This window comes from Neovison vison, chromosome X (assembly GCF_020171115.1).
Source record: "Neovison vison isolate M4711 chromosome X, ASM_NN_V1, whole genome shotgun sequence".
Lineage (NCBI taxonomy): Eukaryota > Metazoa > Chordata > Mammalia > Carnivora > Mustelidae > Neogale > Neogale vison.
The window spans coordinates 12,763,161-12,782,633 of record NC_058105.1 but is presented as its reverse complement, the minus strand read 5'-3'; the positions used below and the strand labels follow the sequence as shown (position 1 = coordinate 12,782,633).

The 19,473-nt window shown below is 44.1% G+C and overlaps 1 protein-coding gene across 4 annotated transcripts in view; it reads right to left on the bottom strand.

The window, feature by feature from the left end:
* MCF2 (MCF.2 cell line derived transforming sequence) overlaps nt 1-19,473 on the bottom strand; it is a 76,926-nt gene that overhangs the window by 36,396 nt on the left and 21,057 nt on the right. For 2 of the 4 annotated variants that reach the window (XM_044235353.1, XM_044235354.1), the window contains exons 2-9: nt 14,696-14,815; nt 12,075-12,224; nt 9,987-10,120; nt 9,573-9,687; nt 6,509-6,628; nt 3,893-4,084; nt 2,749-2,940; nt 1,316-1,484 (exon numbers count right to left, since the gene is read on the bottom strand). In XM_044235353.1, the coding sequence (XP_044091288.1) occupies nt 1,316-1,484; nt 2,749-2,940; nt 3,893-4,084; nt 6,509-6,628; nt 9,573-9,687; nt 9,987-10,120; nt 12,075-12,224; nt 14,696-14,815 (1,192 nt within the window). Of the gene's footprint in view, nt 1-30; nt 79-1,315; nt 1,485-2,748; nt 2,941-3,892; nt 4,085-6,508; nt 6,629-9,572; nt 9,688-9,986; nt 10,121-12,074; nt 12,225-13,760; nt 13,878-14,695; nt 14,816-19,473 lie in introns of all 4 variants that reach the window. The other 2 variants (XM_044235355.1, XM_044235352.1) reach the window with 2 other exon arrangements.

Sequence of the window (19,473 nt, the reverse complement as noted above, 5' to 3'; positions counted from 1 at the left end):
GCACTGAAGAAAAGTAATAAAGATGGGTACCTTTGGAAAAAAGTTTACATGCTTGAAAGAAAGAGTATCCAACTCCCACTGCAGAAAAAAAGTGTAATGCCATTAAATAAGAATATTGGAAAGAAAAAAATAAAATCAAATGTACTTTCAGCAACTAACGCCTTCAGCGGAGCGGAGTTCTCCAACGACGACAGAGCAAGAAACCTTAGTCAGCGGGCTGGTCTAGCTTACTCAGTACTTCTTACACTCTGTAAGGCTTTTTTCTCTTTGTCTTCACAACAACCCACTTCAGTCAGTAGGCATTATTGTTCCTATTTTCAAACAGCAAAACTAGGCTAAAAGACGAGAGAAGTGAACTGGCCCAGGTCACACAGCCAGACATCTGACTGAGGTCTGTCTTCCACTAAGGAATATAAACCTATCCTATTTTTATTCCCATTGCTGGTGGTTTGTAGCCCCTAATTGGTTTCTTGGGTTGTTTTAGTCTATTGCCCTATATCTTCTTTGTCAATTTTCTTCACTTAGAGAAGCATTGTTCACAGTTTTATTTGTGAGTATATTTTTATATTTAATAACTCTTAACTACATAACTTTTAGCTTTGGTTTTCATAGATCCACATGGGGACTGGCCAAGGTTTTGATGCTCCTTCCCATACATTAATGAGGTCTCTGAGCCTTCAGATCAGACAGACCAAATTTAGTCCCATGTTCACCTGTTCAACTAAGGGCCCCAAAGGCCAAATTACTCTCCCCTAAGAGGCCCCGGCTCCAGAGGCAGCTCAAGGGAAACTTTGGGCAACAGAATCATCTTACTTCCAGACCAGCTCCCCACCAGTCAGGAAAGTTATTCTATCCTACAGAACGTAGAAAGGAAATGGGTACCACATGGTTAAAACTAGTCTACAAAGATTAAAATAAGAAAATCGACTCTAACAGTTTAATGACTAGCAAAATTACTCTGTTTATCAGCACTTACTTAGAAAAGGCAATCCCTTCTATTGCCTAAGCCGTTCCCTTACTAGAAGCTAATAAGAACCAAGTAATAATCTATCCACATAAGTAGTAAATATGTGTGTGCGTACGCACACGCGTGCCCACATGTACCAGATTCATATGCTTTCACTTCATTAGTACCATGTTTGACTGTTGTACGATAATCTCGACCACGACTCCTACCTCATGCAACAGAGTGCAAACGTGACCAAAGACACTTACATACAATTTCAACTTATCGGGACTGAAGAATGCGTTCAGTATCTACATCAAGAGTGACACACCACAGCAGGAAGAGAAGAGTGAACGTAAGATACTTTACCATGTTTAGGTGAGAACGACGCTCTAGATCTCATCAGGTTGTCAGAAGCAGGTACCACACACTCAACTGGCTTCACGTTCTTGTCTGTCAGGTTCCTGAAACCGGCTTGTTGGTTCTCAAATGCACTTCGGATGTGTTCGAGCTTGAGTTGGACGGTTTGCATCTGAACCTGCGGTTGCGCGAGACTTCTGTGAAATGTTTTCTGAATTGGGGTCACTACAGATCTTAGAACATGGCTCAGACCCAGATGGTCAGAGAATCAACTTAGAGTTGAAAACAGAACTAAAAAAAAAAACTTGGAAAGCAACAGAAGACAGATGAAGATCTCAAACAAAAGCACTCAAAGAAACTGATCGAGCGGTCATGACATAGGTCTCGGTCTACAGCGCTGGAAGGAGCGAGGGCTGGAAGAGGCGGCACGTGGAGCACGAGAAAGGCACCCGCTAAAGCAGTGTCAGAGCACTGTGTGATGTGTTATCCTGCCCCAGACGTCCTACAGTTCTCGGTGTGTTCTAAAAAGCTCCTCCTAGACCCTCCTAGATGATCTGAGGCAGTTAGGGATTAGCTCGGTTGCTTCCAGAAAAGTCACTTGGTTATTGTTGTGGCCATGTTTCTGCTTTTCTGGGACGTCCCCTAAGATCTGCAGCTAAGCATGGTTCTGGATACTGTTCCAAACTTAAGAGTCAACCACAACTTTTGGCGACAGATAGCATGACAAAAATCTCTTAGCGCCACTGTCATGAGGGGGCCTCGGGACAGCTCCAGCAGTGTGGCCCTGCAGGAACCCAGAGTCCTCTACCTTGTTCACGGCAACATCTGGTTGCACCCTACCCCCCAGGAAGCCCCGGAGCATTTCTTTACCCCTTCATGCCAAAACTCAGCAGGAAAGCCAGATCTGTGTCCACACAGCACCTGTTGCTAGTAAGTGCAGCAGGAAAACAAGCTATTTGGAGTAGAATGCTCTTAACAAGGGCCCAGTGTTGCCCTAGGACAACCTTAGCCCCTTCTCTAAGGATGCGCAAACAAGGTATGTGAGAACTCCTAATAGGGGTAAAGAGTTAGAGGAGAAGGGCATCACAGCTCATTCTTCATTTTATAGCAAGCATAAAGCCTTGAGATGTTTTTCTTTTTCAAGTCTATGTAGTCAGTTAATTTTTAAGACATCTCTGCACCGAACACGGGGCTCAAACTGGTGACGCCGAGATCAAGAGTCACAGGCTCCGCCGACTGAGCCCATGGAGCGCTTCAAGGCTTTGGACCCTCCCATGCTTCACAGTGGTACTAATATCACGCCTCATCCTTAAGAGAAGCGTGTAACTGCGATTTGACATAAAGTCAGCTGTGAGGGAGTGAAACTCTTGCCAACGCTACTGGAATTACAGCTTTAAAAAAAAATCTGTTCATTTGGAAAAAAAAAAAAAACCGCCTCTTACCTTGAGTTCAGGAGATAAAATTACATCAAATTCATACTGTAGGGTATCAGGGTCATAATTTATAAAGGGCAAAGCCATCTCAAGAAAATTCTCGATGTCTCGGAGGGCTTTCTGAGCATCTTCTTTAGACTGAAACTTATCGATTTCCTGGTTAGCTAGAAGGCATTCTCCTTCATCACAGCACTGGCGAGCCTGATGAGCAAATCACACACAGACACACACACACACACATAAACACACACACGCACACACAAAACATGAATGAATATATAGAAATACGTTTGTCTTTTAGGAGTGTTTACCAGTCCTGGCTTCTGTGAATCAGAGTTGTTTTCAGAGCTGTTAAAAATAAAGATATCTGGGTTCTGCCCCCAGAAATTTCGATTCAGCAGCTCCGGGCCCTACGCCAGGCGCTGGGATTTCTGCAGCGCCCCACAGGTAATTCTGAAGACACACAGCTGAGGCTGGGAAGCACTGTACTTATTTCATAATGAGGAACTCATTCTGCAGTAAAGGGTCCGACCGACCTCACAACACTGACGCTTCAGCCGCACGATCCCGTCCCCAAGTCAGTAAGTGAAACATGGAACGCGTCGGCAAACATAAAGTGTAACATAAAATGGGCGGTGATAGTCAAGGACAAAGACACAAGCTCCTTGCCGAAGAGGGAGACGTACAGATTCAAGTGTTCGTGTTCAGATACGACGTCTGCAAATGATAGCCTCATTCTACATTCCACTTCCGAGGCCAGCTCTGAAAGGGGTCAGACCTCTAGCTTCCCGTCACTGTTTAATTTCTTACTGCGGTACCTATGGCGCGTGGAAGGAGTTTCTGGCTTTACCAAATGCCTCTAGGGCTCTGCAAAGTGTGCTGACTGCAAACTACCACCGGAGGAGAAGAGTCACAGATGCACCCAAAATAGAAAGGAAGCCATCACGACCGCGATCTCAACACTCGGGACAGAAGCCAAAATCCCTACCATACTCCACTTGCCGTGAACACAGCAAAGGTACGTGCGTTAAATGAACATCATCAAAGCCCATCCTTCAACGTCTCACAAGTTTAATTCCAAAGCTCTCTCAGACAGACCTTTACCCCATAACCATTAAGAAAAAAAAAATGTTCTCAGGCCTTGTGACACTACCTGTTGTAGGAGCTTATGCATTTTGAAGATCCTGCTGAGCTGTATCCTTCTGGCTTTGATCTCGTTAACCAAAATATCAGAGAGGTACCGGAGCTCGTTGCACCTCTGGCAGATCAAATCAAGGGCATAATGGTGATTTGCAGCAAGTCTGTGTCCGTGTAGTATCACAAAGCGGGCCTTCGCTAACAGATCCTAATTTTGAGAAGGAAGTAAAAACAACAACAATACGACAGCTGTTCAAAGACAGGAAGCACAAGAAAGTAATTGAGAAGCAAACTGGTTTAGCAGGGCAGAGAGGGTGCCAGAAATACAATTGTATGTCACACTTCTGCAGGCTCTAAAAAAGCTTACGGTTGCGTCATTAGCTACAGCAGTGACGCCATCAGGAACCCACGTGGTTCTGGCCCCAGAGCCTGCTCGAGTGTGGATGAGCTTTGCCTCGCCTGATACGGGCGGATTTAGAACAGAAGCGCATATACTCGGTGACGTACCCGGGGCCAAGTGCAAGCTAATGGGTTTCGTACCGTCTGGGCCTTGGGAATCTCCTTAGTCATCATCTGCGTCATTACTGTAAGTAATGTAATTGTAATGTAATGTAATGTAATGTTCACACACCTGAAGTGCACACCGCAGGGTCTCCAAGTCTGCGGGGATCTTAGGGGCCTCCACTCTGTCAACGACCGGCACCCCCCTCCCCTCCTGGCCCCCCTCTTGCTCCTGACCTGGCGACTGAAATAGGAGGTGGTGAGGAAATAACTGTGAAGGGAAAACAAGAAAACTAAAGCCCTAACGAGGAAGTGCCCAGCTCACCTAGCTGGAGGGAAGCCCGCGGTTAAAGCAGGGAGTTGGGTGTGTGTGTGTGTGTGTGTGTGTGTGTGTGTGTTTTAATGGGTATAGTTTCAGATTTGCAAAATGAAAAATTTCTGGCTATCTGTTGCACAACAATGCGACTCTGGTTAACACCACTGAGCTGTATACTGGACAATGCAGAAGACAGAGGGCACTGGGGTGGGAAGCGCCGGACTCCTGATTTCGGCTCCAGTCCTGATCTCAGGGTCCCGAGACTGAGCCCCACGTCGGGCTCTGTGCCGAGTGTGGAGCCTGCCTGAGATTCTTTCTTTCCCTCTGCCCCTCTCTACTTCACTCATGCTCATTCTCTTTCTCCCTCCCTCTTTCTCATTCTCAAATAAAATTTTATTTAAATGGTTGTGATAGTAAATTTCATTTTATGTGAGGTTTACTTTTATCGCAGAACTAAAAAAAAATTAAAACAAAAATAACACTCCAAACCGCCCTTATTTCCAAGCCAATTTGCCTTCTTTTTTTTTTTAAGATTTTATTTATTTATTTGATAGACAGAGATCACAAGCAGGCAGAGAGGCAGGCAGAGAAAGGAGGAAGCAGGTTCCCTGCTGAGCAGAGAGCCCAATGCGGGGCTTGATCCCAGGACCCTGGGATCATGACCGGAGCTGAAGGCAGAGGCTTTAACCCACTGAGCCACCCAGCTGCCTCTTGCCTTCTCTTTCTACCATGCCACAGGGATTTATCAATTGCCACGCAGTCACAGCAACCTATAAGCATAATTCTAGAACTGGTCACTGCAGCTGCTGCCTCACAAATTCCACAGCAACCTATAAGCATAATTCTAGAACTGGTCACTGCAGCTGCTGCCTCACAAATTCCAATTTTAGACGCTTAGGGTATACCCACAAATCTACTTGTTTGCTGGGAATGCACCTTTAAAAACACCTACGACAGAAGAGCAAAGCTAGTTTGTTAACTATGAAAGCCTTGGTCCAAGCCTTTAAGACCAGCAAAATGAAAATTGTTGGCTCTTTTGATTATTTATTATATGGTCATCTATCCCAGGTATTGTGCTAAGTGTTTTACCTACAACATCTAAAAGAATCCTCACAATCATTCTGCAAAGTCAATCACTTTATCCCCAATGTATAGATGCAGACACCAAGGCTGAGAAAATTTAATCAATGTACCCAAGGTCACAAGGCCAGTAAGACTAAGCAGACCCATCTGTCTGAATGGCTGTCTGCTTCAACTGCACAGCCACACGACGGAGAGTTAAGGAATTACGCTCATGTCTATTTCCGTCATTTCCAGTACCAAATAGCATTCTTTTTTAAAGATTTTATTATTTATTTGAGAGAGAGAACACACAAGCAAGGGGAGAAGCAGAGAGAGAGGGAGAAGCGGGCTCCCCATTGAGCAAAGAGCCTGACGCAGCACTCGATCCCAGGACCCTGAGATCATGACCTGAGCCAAAGGCAGAGGCTTAACCCACTGAGCCACCCAGGCACCCCTCAAGTAGCATTGTTGAGGGGCATTTTTTGTCTAGCTTCTTCAAAATGGTTTACACCTTTGTTCCTAATGACAGGTCTGAAACCATTCACATCATCATCTCAGAGGCCACCTATGACAAGCACAGGACACGTCTGCAGTGTCACATCTGGCTCACCTTGATGAGAAAAGAATATAGAACATTATTATAAACTAATTACATAGGCTACTGCGATGAAAGGTGGCCCATAAGGGCTGATATTACGGAAAACCATCAAAATGTAACTATTAGAATAGTGAACATCTCAGATGGGATCTTACCTGAGAATTTTCATCTAAGTTTTCCAACTTCTTTATTTTTTGTTTTACTTGACCTATGTTCCCGGTTACATCTGCCAACTCTGCTTGCTGGTTCAACAGAAGTTCAACTTCACTCACAAGCTATAAATAAGGAAAAAAATACAAGTCTTAAAAGCATACAAGGTAGGGGACACCTGGGTGGCGCAGTTGGTTGGACGACTGCCTCAGGCTCAGGGCGTGATCCTGGAGTCCCGGGATCGAGTCCCACCTCAGGCTCCCAGCTCCATGGGGAGTCTGCTTCGCTCTCTGACCTTCTCCTCGCTCATTCTCTCTCTCACTGTCTCTCTCTCTCAAATAAATAAAATAAAATCTTTTAAAAAAAAAATAAATAAAAAAAATAAAAGCCTTTAATTTCCTTTTGTTGTCTGATTGCTGAGGCTAGGACTTCTAGTACTATGTTGAATAGCAGTGGTGATAATGGACATTGAATTTAAATAAAAAATTAAAAAAAATAAATAAATAAAAGCATACAAGGTATTAAGCATTTTCCCTTAATCCAGTTTTGTAGGAAATGCTAGTAAAAAGGACAGCAACATGGAAAAATGGCATGTGTGGAGAATACTTTGTTATTTTATTCTCAGAAACTGCTATACTCTATTAAAATCTAACCTCCTGGATCTCAGGGTGTGCTCATGAGATAGAAGATATCACTACGTACACAGGCAGATATATGCGGACATGTACCAAAGTATATGCATGTGTATTTACTTGCATATTATATTCCCAAGCTCTGTGGTCAGTGGTCCTGGGAACAAAGACCCTCCAGTAGTAATGAACACAAAGGGAACCTAGAAAAAGAACCCAGGGCTCCTCAGCCAGATGGATGATTCCAGGACTAAGGCAGAGTACGTATGAGATGAACTTGGAATATCTCTTTATCCCAGAAAGTAAGGGATAACAATAAAAGAAGTCTGGCCATGTCACAAGGACACAGTAGTCAGTCTGAAACACCAAAATCGTGAAGAACAAAGAATGACAAACCATCACAGAACGGGGAAGTCACGAACCCTCAAATCAGATAAACAAAGACACGGGGAGAAGGGAGAACTCTGGCTCCCAGCGGCATGTCTGTGGAACCTGGGAAATATGGAGGGCAGAGTGAAATGGGAAAATCAGCATTCTGCAACCATCATAGTAAGGACGGGCTGAAGCAAGAATCATTAATCGATGCTAAACCCACCCAGAACTTTTGATAAGCAGCAAAAAGTTTACATGACCTAACATTTTCTCCCCACCCATTTCTTACTAGTTACAAGCAGAAGGAGAGTAATGATACCGTGGAGAACTTCTACAGCACCCCAACAGGGTGATCGGAGCGCACATCAACAAGGAGGGGCAGGAGGACCCCACTTACCACCGAATGGAAGAACACGTCACTTACATAGTACGCGTGCTGGTCACACACAGATTAATCTAATTGCGAGAAAATGTCAGACAAACGGGAGACGAAGAACATTTTATGTGAAAAAGAACTGTACTCTTCAAAAATGGCAGTGTCATAAAAGACAAAGAAAGGCAATGGAAATCTTCTGGATTAAAGGGGACTAGACATGACAACTTATACAATACCTGACCCTCTAAGGCTGAATCCTGTACCAGAGGGGGATGATAGAGATGACATCATTGAATCAATCACTAAAACTGGAATACCAACAGTAGGTCATGTAAAATACTGCATCCTTTAAATGTCTGGAATTTGATCATTGGACTGTGGTTATGCAAGAGGATATTCCTATCCTGTATATTCAAGAATATTTCAAGTTTGAGAATATATAAACTCTTCTGGATGGCTGGAATTTACAAACAAGATTTTTTTGAAGTTAAGCTTCTACCTATAGAACCTTTTTGCAGGTGACCATGAGATACAGATCATGTCAGTGAAATTCAAATCCAAGACCAAGGACGACAACACTGATTAGCAAGGCAACAAGGATTTAAAGAAACAATAGAACTACAGGGCAAGAATTTTCTCTGGGTGGCAAATTAACAAGGAAGTAGAGGCACGATGGGTGTGCTTGGGAAGGAGTTATTTTTTCATGTGTTCGGTTGAGGAGAAAGACACAAATATCTGGAAGGCCCAAGAGCAACCTGGCCTATTCTTTCCTTAAGGAAGGTTTCATAGAGAGCACCACATTCCAAGATCTGCTGGCATCACAGGAGGGAAAGGGCTGGAGGCGCCTGATCCCGTGTTCAGAACAGATGAAATACCGAGCAAGTGTGAAAGTCATGTGGGGGAAACAGGCTGGCCCCGTTCAAGAGAGAAGAGTAGGGAGATTTCCTCGGACCTCCCGGTAAAGTTCTATGAGAGGGACTGCGAGGAGCCTGACCCCAGGTGATGCAGTTTCCAGAAGCATCCGACAAGAAGGTACTTCTCTGTAACATTTACCAAAATGTATAATTAGACACAGTTTCACTTCATGCATTAGGCTTGTCCTAGAAATAAATTATTGGATCTGAAAAATTTTCTGTTATATCATGTTAAATATGGTCAGTATAGGTATATGGTATTAAAAAAAATCAAGAAGGAAGTGGGTATTATTTCCTTGGAAAGCTGAAAGGAAATTTCAGGCTGAAAGCATTTTATATGTAAAATAAATTACAATAATAAACATCAGGGTGAACAGCAACTTAGTCCTGTCTTACATGTTAGAACTCACGTGCTTTCTCATAGGACATTAGTAAGCAAGAAAGACAACTTGGAGAGGCGGGTGGGGGGATGGGAGTCACTGGGAGACGGGCATCAAGGAGGGCACGTGATGGAATGAGCCCTGGGCATGACAGGCAAGTGACAAATCACTAAATTCTACCCCGAAACTAATAATATGCTATATGATAATTAAACTGAATTTAAATAATTTTTTTTTTTAAAGAAAGACATCCTGGCAGGGTTCACTCACTTCTGCCCCCTCTTCATCTCTCTCTGGGTATAAATGGGCATCTTGTGAGATTACATTTCTGATGATCAAGGAGTGAGAATCTCTGGCATAATGGAAAAAAAAATGTGGAAAGGAGTGTTTTTACTGACCTCTTGAAAATCCTGCTCGAACTTCCATAGTTGCAAATACTGCTGCATTTTTAGTTGGTGTTTCTCCCAAAATCCATCAAAAGCTATCTCCATATCATGTACTTGAGTCAGCAACCTTAACAAAGGGAAGTCATTAGAATCCCTTCCTGTCTTGTAGGTATGTACATAAGCCCGGTCTGGACATTAAGAATCAGAGGCAAAGTCAGAGGCCGTGACACTTGGTCCACGAAGAGACCATCAATGTCCACAGAACCTCTTGTACAAGAAAACTATTCTCTGGGAGACAACCAGGGAAGGTGTTCCGATTCCCAGAGGTCCAGGAATATTTTCATGCCTAACAGATGGCAGCAAAATGCATAATTCCCTTTCAGAGGGATAAAATAAGAAACTCCATACCAAAAGGAGAGTACTCACTTGTTAACAGTCTGCCAGTCCCCATTCACGTGGTGACGGTGTTCGAGCCTTGAACCGACAGGGTCTTCGGCGCTGGGCACTTCCAGACTTGTGAGGAGGATTTTCCCCTCTTTGGTTACTGCTGTAATATCGTTCTGTAAAAAGGCACAATGGGATGAGGTAGCCTGCTAGTAGCCTAATCGGAATGACCTAAAGAGAAGGAAGCATACACCTACAGCACGCAGAAGACAAACGGCCGTTCTAGAACAGCCTCTACTGAGGACTCAGTGCCACAGAATTCAAAACCCATGAGGATCTCCAAGAAGCCTCTGGCTGCTGAGACGGAAGCTGCAATCACTGTTTTTACAAGATCTTTACGGGCGGAAGTACTTCGTGCTCCATTTGTGGTTTCCTTCTCTTACTGTTAGAAATCTCTCATTTATTCCATTCTACGAATATTTTCAATGTGCTCCAACGAAGCAGGAATAGCGCGGTACAGTCCAATGGAGTCCAGGGCCTTTCCCACTAATCCGTAATCATGACCAAGTGCTGACCGCCCTAAGTAGGACGTTACTGCACGTTTGGGTTAATTAATTCATCATGAAGCATAGGCTTCTTTTTTTTAAAGATTTTATTTATTTATTTGACAGAGAGAGAGATGACAAGCAGGCAAAGAGGCAGGCAGAGAAAGAGGGGGAAGCAGGCTCCCCGCTGAGCAGAGAGCCCGATGTGGGGCTCGATCCCAGGACCCTGAGATCATGACCTGAGCCAAAGGCAGAGGCGTAACCCACTGAGCCTCCCAGGCGCCCCACATATGCTTCTTTCTATTCAGAAGGTCTTAACCTTGGTGGGTAGATTCTTCAGGCATCTAAGAGTGATCTGTGACCTCCTTCAGGAGATCCAAGGGTCCTCTGAAACGTTAAGCAAAGAATCCAGGCGTACGTGTGTTTGTCTGGGAACAGGTTTTGTGACAGCAGCCGCCACAGGTGAGAACACAGACAGGAAGCGCGCGCGTTTACGAAGCACCAGCTACGAGCCGAGCTGTCGTGCACACACCGCATACTCCACTTCATCCTCACCACGACCCGACGACGTGCACAAGCTTCCTCAGCACCAGCCTCGCTGTGCTCGTAAGTTAACTCCACCTCGGAGAGAGGAGAAGCCAATTCTCTGATCACGCAACTCAGGAGGGACAGAGCTGCCTTTCCTTGAACAGTTTTACGTTTAGACTACGAATCAAAACTTCAGTTTCTCTCCTCTTAATTTAAAAATGTCACCTCAAAAAAAATTAAAAATTAAATAAAAATGCCACCTCGACACAGAGCATCTACCTGGGAGGGCCCCCCCAGCAAGCCTACTGTCATAGGAAGGATGTGAATTATTGCACAGGGGCTTCTTTAGATCAATCTTTTTCTTTTTTCGTCTTCAGATCATTCTTCAACTTTCTGGGGAAGGTGAATCTCAGAGCACTTGGTGATTGTCTGAATGGTGACTCGGAATCCTTCAAAAGCCAACACTCCAGACAGCTGCGCAGGAGCTTGCCATCTAAGGTCTACGGCACGAAACATCAAGAACTAGGACTCTGGGGGCTCCTGTTATCAAAGCACGCAACTCTTGGTTTCGGGGTCATCGGTTCAAGCCCCACGCTGGGCATGGAGCCTGCTTAAAAAACAAACAAACTAGTACTCTATGGAAAAGAAAGCTTGTAACCAATTTGGTGATGTTTGCCTTGGTCACAGGTCTCCTGCCTCCTCCGCCGGTTCTCCTTCTCCATTTCACGTTGCTCCTGTGGTGGATACTGAACTAGAACACCTGTCTGCCTTTTGATTCTCCAGCCTGCCAGATGAGAGGGCCTTTTGATGAGACAAAGAATACACGATAACGAAGATGATCCTAGGTTTCTATTTCTGGGGCACTTAAAAACCATCCTATGAACAAATAAAGCACTTCACAGGAGAAGGCACCATTTGCAAAGGGGACCGTTGCATTCAACACACCCAGGACATTCTCCCTACCCACCAATCAGCATGAAATGGACAGGCATTGAACACCTCTCTAGGAAAAGAAAGACCATGGAGAACGTTCGTTTGCTGACTCTACCAGACATACCTTTAACATGTGATACCTTTCAGCACGAACTGCAAGGATTTCTTCTATTGAAGGAATGTCATCTGGTAGTTCTGTCTCTGCCAGTTCAGTTCCAAAGGACTGTAACATCTGAGCCATTTCTTTCACTGTGAGAGCAAAATTTTCTATAGCCTGCAAAGAGCCAGTGAACCTTTTAGTTCCATGGAAACGGCCATGGACCAGTAACTGTATTTACTTTTATTTAGCTCTGACAATGCACATATACGATGACCTCTCCTCTGCTAAGAAAAGGTGACGTTGCCCTTGGCAATCAAATCCAATTTTGCATCTGAGCCTCTATGAAACTAATGCCAGGTGAAGAGTCCTCTCGAATGCCTTTTATCCAAACATCTGTACTTATTTCTTGAACATCATCGAAAACAAATTTCTTTTTTTAAGTTCCTTTTTTCTAGTCTTCTCTACACCCTACATGGGGCTCAAACTCATGACCCTGAGATCATGACCCTCAAACTCCTCCAACTGAACCAGCGAGGCATCACTGAAAACAATTTCTTAAAGATGCCATGTACTGAGAAATTTGTTTTCTGCCTTGGTTTAGGCCTATCCTATTAAACTCTGCAAGTGTAAAATGGATTTCTACGAACTCTACTTCTGAAGAGATGAGAACATCAAAGCCACTTGACGTTCTTTATTATAACTTATGAGCAAGCATTAGCATTCCAAACACAGCAATGGACAAAGGTGATGGGGGAACAAACTGGTCACGACAATTCATTCAAGCAGAAGACTTGAAACTGTCATCCCAAAAGCCCTGTTGCCCTAAAATGTCAAGGAAGGCTGTGTGGTTGATTGTTTCCAAAATCAATTACTCAGGAAAAAAAGGGGGGGCAGCATGTAGAGACCATATAAAGGTTATGTTTCCCATGCAGCTCAAGGTAATCTGCTCTTTCATTTAAAGTCTCATGGGTTATTAAAGCCTAGACACCACTAATTTTGACAATGCACTTTTCGTATGAGTGAACAAAACTGCTGAATGACAAATAAAGATGAACATAGAATCCTGATTTAATTCAATATCACTTCCTTCAGAAGGGTTCCCTAAGCTCAGGGATGTGGAGTAAAGATCCTTACGCTATAAACGCACACCCTGAGGCACGGGGCCCTTGCCTATTTGTAAATTTCTCGGACAGAAGGAATCTCTGCTATCATTCTAACAGCCTCAGAAGCATCACTCGAACGAGAGGAACACTACGACTCACATTTCTTGAGGGCTGCTTCTCTCGTTTGATCTTCCCAGTAGCCCTAGGAGCTAAAGTACTATTATTCCCACTTTATAGCTGGGAAAACCGAGACACGGCGGGTATATAACTCGTGCCAGGTTATATAGCTAAAACTCAGCAGTGCGAAGATTTGAACCCAAACCCTTTGTTTTTTCAAGTTACTACAAGGCCACCAGGAGGGGGTGGGCGGAGCACGACCGCCCTAGGCCCCTTACTCCCTAGGCCCCTCCTTCAGTGGCCATCCTCAGTGACTCTGCAGCATGCCTAAATATTTCCTCTGAAAGAAAATCGAGATGTTGAATTATATGTTCTTCAAAAATAGGCGCCCCAGATACCTGTTTTTCCCAAAGAGGAAAAAAAATTCTCGAACTAGATTTAAAGGTGAATATGAACTATAGGCTCTACAGTAAGGGCGAAGACAACATACATTTCTGAAGATGATCCATTCACTGTGGCAGTACTGCAAGGTGCCGCCTAACTCAGGGGTTAACTGCTTGTCATCAATGTATGTCAGCAAATCACTAACTGAGCTCAGCATAACCACCTATATAAATAAGCAAGAAAGATACCGTTAACTGCCCTTCGTGGCATCCCTCCATTCAACTGTACAATGAACTTCAGCATTCATCAGCACAAAGTTATCTTATATAAATGGTTCTAACAGTCCTCTCCTGTACCTCCCCCCCCCACACACGTACACACTACCTTCTTTAAGCAGTAACCATTTTCATTTACGAAACATTTCTCTGTAAAGCAAAACTGATCTCCATAGAAACCCAAATACCTAATTCTCCTTGATCTAATATTTTGTACTGTTAATGGCCAACCTTCTGAAAGAATGTTACGCCTACACCAAAGTAGAAGGGCTTCAATGCGGTAAGTTAGAACTTAGGAGGAGGGACTGGTCTTTGCAAAAGTATCACAATTTATGAGGGCTCTATTCCTTACCCTGAAAACGTATAAAAATAGCTTTAAAAAAAAGATCATGGTACTAGGAACTAGCTCAGGATGTAAGTTCATGGGAGTCAAATACATAAAACACACATGCAATTTTTTTTCTAAAAATAAAATGTCCTGATTTTATACACATGCACACACACATACACACACACACACACACATATAATGTATGTGACAAAGATATTTTTCAAAAGGAATTGCTCATTATAAACTGATTAGACTATTCCTTTATTTTAACAACAGAAGCAGAAGACTTTTAGGCATTTCAAATTTATAGTTTAGGAAGACAAATTCTATCTTTCTCTTCTAAATGCTTTGTGAGCACAGGTAAAACATCAACAGCATGGTACAAATTCTTTATGAGAATTAAAGAGAGAAAACATTTAAATAAAATACTCTTACTGGTAATTTGAGCATGAAGTCTTCCTGGCTAAATCGAAATCCAATGTCTGTGAAAGTTCGTTGAAGAAAACTGGTAGGACGCAGAACCAAAACCAAGTGCAAGTTCGCAGGAAAAGAAACCTGCAGAAAGAAAAAACCGTCAAAACACCCACTCAAGTGAGCACATAGCAGAAAATATGTAATGAAAGGAACTGACTTTGAAAGTAATAAAGGCCACTAAAAGGACAAAACTTTAAAAATGGATATTGATACAATCTAAAAACATGGAAATGGAAATAAAACTAGTGTAAGGTCATCAGATCAGACCCTCACAACATCCACAACCTGGCATTTTCTCACACTACAGTAAATCCCAAGTCACAGAGAATTCTACTCTTGAACTTCATTTTATTTTTTTTTAAGATTTTATTTATTTATTTGACAGAGACACAGTGAGAGAGGGAACACAAGGAGGGAGAGTGGGAGAGGGAGAAGCAGGCTCCCCGCTGGGCAGGAAGCCCGAAGCAGGGCTCGATCCCAGGACCCTGGGATCATTACCTGAGCTGAAAGCAGAGGCTTAACCCACTGAGCCACCCAGGTGCCCCTTGAACTTCATTTTAAAGTTAGTCATTTGCACTTGAACTGCATTTATTCTCTGGGAAACAGAATTGAAAGGCAGGATCCTGGGATAACCCTGCAAACCAAAGGGAGCTTCAATACTGTGTACCTGCACTAAAAAAATGGAAGAAACCTGTACTGTGGAATCTTATTTCTAGTTTCACCCAAGCAACACTCACTGAATATCATCTCCATGCCCACTCCCTGAAGTTAAGTGCGTGACTGTCACGCACCATTAGCATTCAGTGCGCCCAAATTAATAAGATGTAGTCCCCACCCAGCTTGCAAGAAAATGACAGTCTACCAGTGCAGTACATCAATAACTGTCACTCTATAACCCAAGTTAATAAGTGAGATGAAGGAAATATAGAATACTATGCAACAGGAAGTGGTAGTACAGGGCATCCTAGACCTAGGAAGGTCAAAACAAACTCTCTGAAGCATAAAAAGGAATTAATTGGGTCAGAATGTCATTCTGGAGCACTAATGTTTCTAGAATACTAAGATGCAGCAGGCGGCCAAGACATAATTACTACAAAACCAGGAAGGCACTATGTAAAAGTAGTGAGAGATAAAATAGTATGGCCCAATATTCATATGGGCCAATATTCATATTCAATATACATCAGATGCCTCCTAGGTCAAGTAACTTGTAACTTTATCATAGTACCTCTTGGTAATAATCCTGAGAAGTAGGTCCCAGTCAAGAAAGGTGGAGGAAAATGATGCCAGGGAGTGTGGCAATGGGAGGTGGTTCTAGAAAGATGGACAGGAGCCAGATTAGGAGAGACCTTGGGTTCTTCCCTGGAGTTAAGGGGAGCCTCTGAGAGGTTTTAGGCAACGGAGCAATATAGTCACATCTGCGTTTTGGAAGGATCGCTCTGGCTTTAGGAAAGGACGGGACTTGGACAAGAGTGGAAACAGCCTGATGAGCTAGGAGGCCGGCCCAGGAATGCAGATCAGGGCTGGTGAGTTTCCGAAATGCAGGAACAGCTGCAGCAAGTAGTGGAGGATTTAGCAGGTACAATGCGCAAGACACGCTGACAGAACGTGTCTGATAAGAGAGACTGCACCAGTCAATAACCAATCGCTCGAGTAATGGGGTACATAACAAGACCCTTGCTGACATGGGGAACACAGGAGAAGCAAGGGCTTGTTTTTAAACTTTCTTAATTTTTTTTTTTTTTTTTTTTTTTTTTTAGTAATCTCTACACCCGACACAGGGCTCAAACTCATGACCGTGAGATCAACAGCCGCATGCTCTTCCAACTGAACCAGCCCGGCGCCCCAGAAGAAGTGGGTTTTAAGGAGGGGGACAAGAGACTGATTCCCCATTCCTGCACACATGGGGCTGGAAGGGTCAGCAGGACATCCAGGTGATGGCCATCAGACAGACATGTGGACAAGTCCAGAGGGAAAGAAGTCTGGACTGGAAATGTTGAGTCATCAGCCCCCAAACAGTGGATTAAAGCAGAACAGGGACAAACATGACAAAAGTGCTTAAAACGAGCCATCTTTCTGGCAGGCTGGAATATTCATAATGGAACAGAACTATGAGACAAAAATTAGTAAGATACGAAGTGGAGACAGGGGTTACATCAGAACTCTGCACTTCCTGTGCTTGATTTGCTGTGACCCTAAACCTGCTTTAAAAACGAAAGTCTAGTAACAAAAAGAGTAACTTTCACTGAGGTATAAGACCTAGACTTTCAGGAAAGACACATTTAAAACTGGAGATTTGGGGGGAGCGCCTGGGTGGCTCAGTCAGTTAAGCCTCTGACTCTTGATTTCAGCTCAGGGTACGATCTCAGGGTCTTCGGACTGAGCCCCACGTTCGGCTCCATGCTCAGCAGGGAGTCTGCTTCTCTCCTTCTCCCTTTCTGCCCCTCCTCCCACTCTCTCTCTAAAATAAATATATAAATCTTTTTTTTTTTAAAACTAGGGATTATTTTTCCCTCTCGTAAACAAGAGAGGGGACACCCAGGTGACTCAGTAGGTTAAGCATCTGACTCTTAATTTCAGCTCAGGTCATGATCTCAGAGTCCTGGGATCCAGCCCGAAGTCAGGCTCTATAGAGTCTACTTGGGGTTCTCTCTCCTTCTTCCTCTGCCCCTCTAACTTGTGCTCTCTCTCTCTCTCTCTCTGTTTCTCTCTCTGTCTCTGTCCCCCTCTCTCTCTCTCAATCTCAAATAAAACCTTTAAAAATTTTTTTTTAAATTTTCAATTTCAAGGGCACCTGGCTGGCTCAGTAGGTAGAGCATGGGACTCTTTATCTGTGGAGCTGTGAGTTCAAGCCCCGTGATCGGTATAGAGACTACTTAAAAATAAAATATTTCGGGCGCCTGGGTGGCTCAGTCAGTGAAGCATCTGCCTTTCGCTCAGGCCATGATCCTGGAGTCCCAGGACCAAGACCTGCATTAGGCTCCCTGCTCAGCGGGGCGTCTGATTCTCCCTCTGCCCCTCACCCCACTTGCATTCTCTCTCTCTCTCAAATAAATAAAATCTTAAAAAAAAAATAAAACAAAATCTTTAAGTGCAATTCAAGAGGGTCATCAATCCAGAGTTAAGTGGCGGCGAGAGCCAGAGCAGGGAAGAGGACTGAGTGTGAGACTGACGAATAGGAGAAAGAAAAGAGGTTGAAATTAAATCAATAAATTACTCAGATTACAAATAGACACAAATGGGGATGGCCGTCCAGTCATGACTTCCCCAGATGGCCACGTGTGTGCTACCTTCTCCCTCCGTGAGAAACGTCTCGTCCTCTGCTGCACGCTGAATGGTTACACGCTCCTAAAGTCACGGGAAACCCGGCCCTCAATGTGAGCGACTTAGCAGGTGAGGCACTGGGGAGGTGATTAGGTCACGGGGGCGGAGCCCTCACGAGGGGATTAGCGCCCTCATAAAAGAGACCCCAGAGCGACCCCTCGCCCCTTCTGCCACGTGAAGAGGCAGAGGAAAGACAGCCATATATGAACCAGAAACCAGGCCCTCACCAGACACCGCAACTGCCATCACCCCGATCTTGGACTTCCAGCCTCCAGAACCGTAAGAAATAAACACCTGGTGTTCATGGGCGCCGGGGTGGCTCAGTGGGTTGAGCGTCTGCCTTCGGCTCAGGCCATGATCCCAGAGTCCTGGGATCGAGCCCTGCACTGGGCTCTCTGCTCAGCGGGGAGCCTGCTTCCCCCTCTGCCTGCTGCTCCCCCCACTTATGCGCTCTCTAGCGCTCTCGCTTGCTCTCTCTCTCTCCCTGACAAATAAATAAATAAAATCTTTAAAAAAAAAACAAAAACCTGTTGTTTATAAGCCAGGCACGATATTCTGTTGTCACAGTCCAAACACAGTCTCTTACTAGTGTTAATATGGGTTCCAAATGAGAACTGCTCTCTTCCTTCAAGACCTCGCCCTCCCAACACACCCTGATTAGTAGTAGATGAAGAGCAGATGTCAGCAGGACCCAAGCCCTGCCCTGGGTTCTTCAAACTAGCGTTGCCGGACAAAAGCTTGGAGGGTGCAGTTCAAGACCCACCTGCGGCCACGAGCCCTGCAGCTGGAGGAGGCTTATGTCAAAGAACAGAGCTAACGTGAGAGAGAACTGGAAGGAGACGGAGTCCCAGAAGGATGTGTAGTCTACCCTACAGCATGTACGTGATGTGCATTTTACTTTATGCTAAACAGGGTACATTCTTCCTACAGTTACTGTAGGAATTAAAATAAATAATGAATATAAAGGCATTCTATAAACCCTAAAATAAAATACTCAAATAATGAATCATGGCACACTACATCCAAAACCAATAAAGTACTTTATGGTGACTAACATAACCTAATAAAAAAATAAAGAGATCATTTTTAAATTTTACCATGGATTCTCAGACCTAAAGGCAAGTGGGTTTAGGTAGAAAACTTGTGGGTTATCGATAAAGGCTTGCTGAGGGGGAGGCTGGCAGAAGCTTGTGAGAACTCTGGACCTATTTTTAGACTGACAGCAGAGTCTGCTTCTACCCCATTCTCTTTAGGAGCGAAGCCTTTCCTTCCTTTTTCTTTTTTTAAGATTTTATTTATTTTTTATTTGACAGAGATCACAAGTAGGCAGAGAGAGAGAGGAGGAAGCAGGCTCCCCACTGAGCAGAGCGCCCGGTGTGGGGCTCGATCCCAGGACCCCGGGATCATGACCTGAG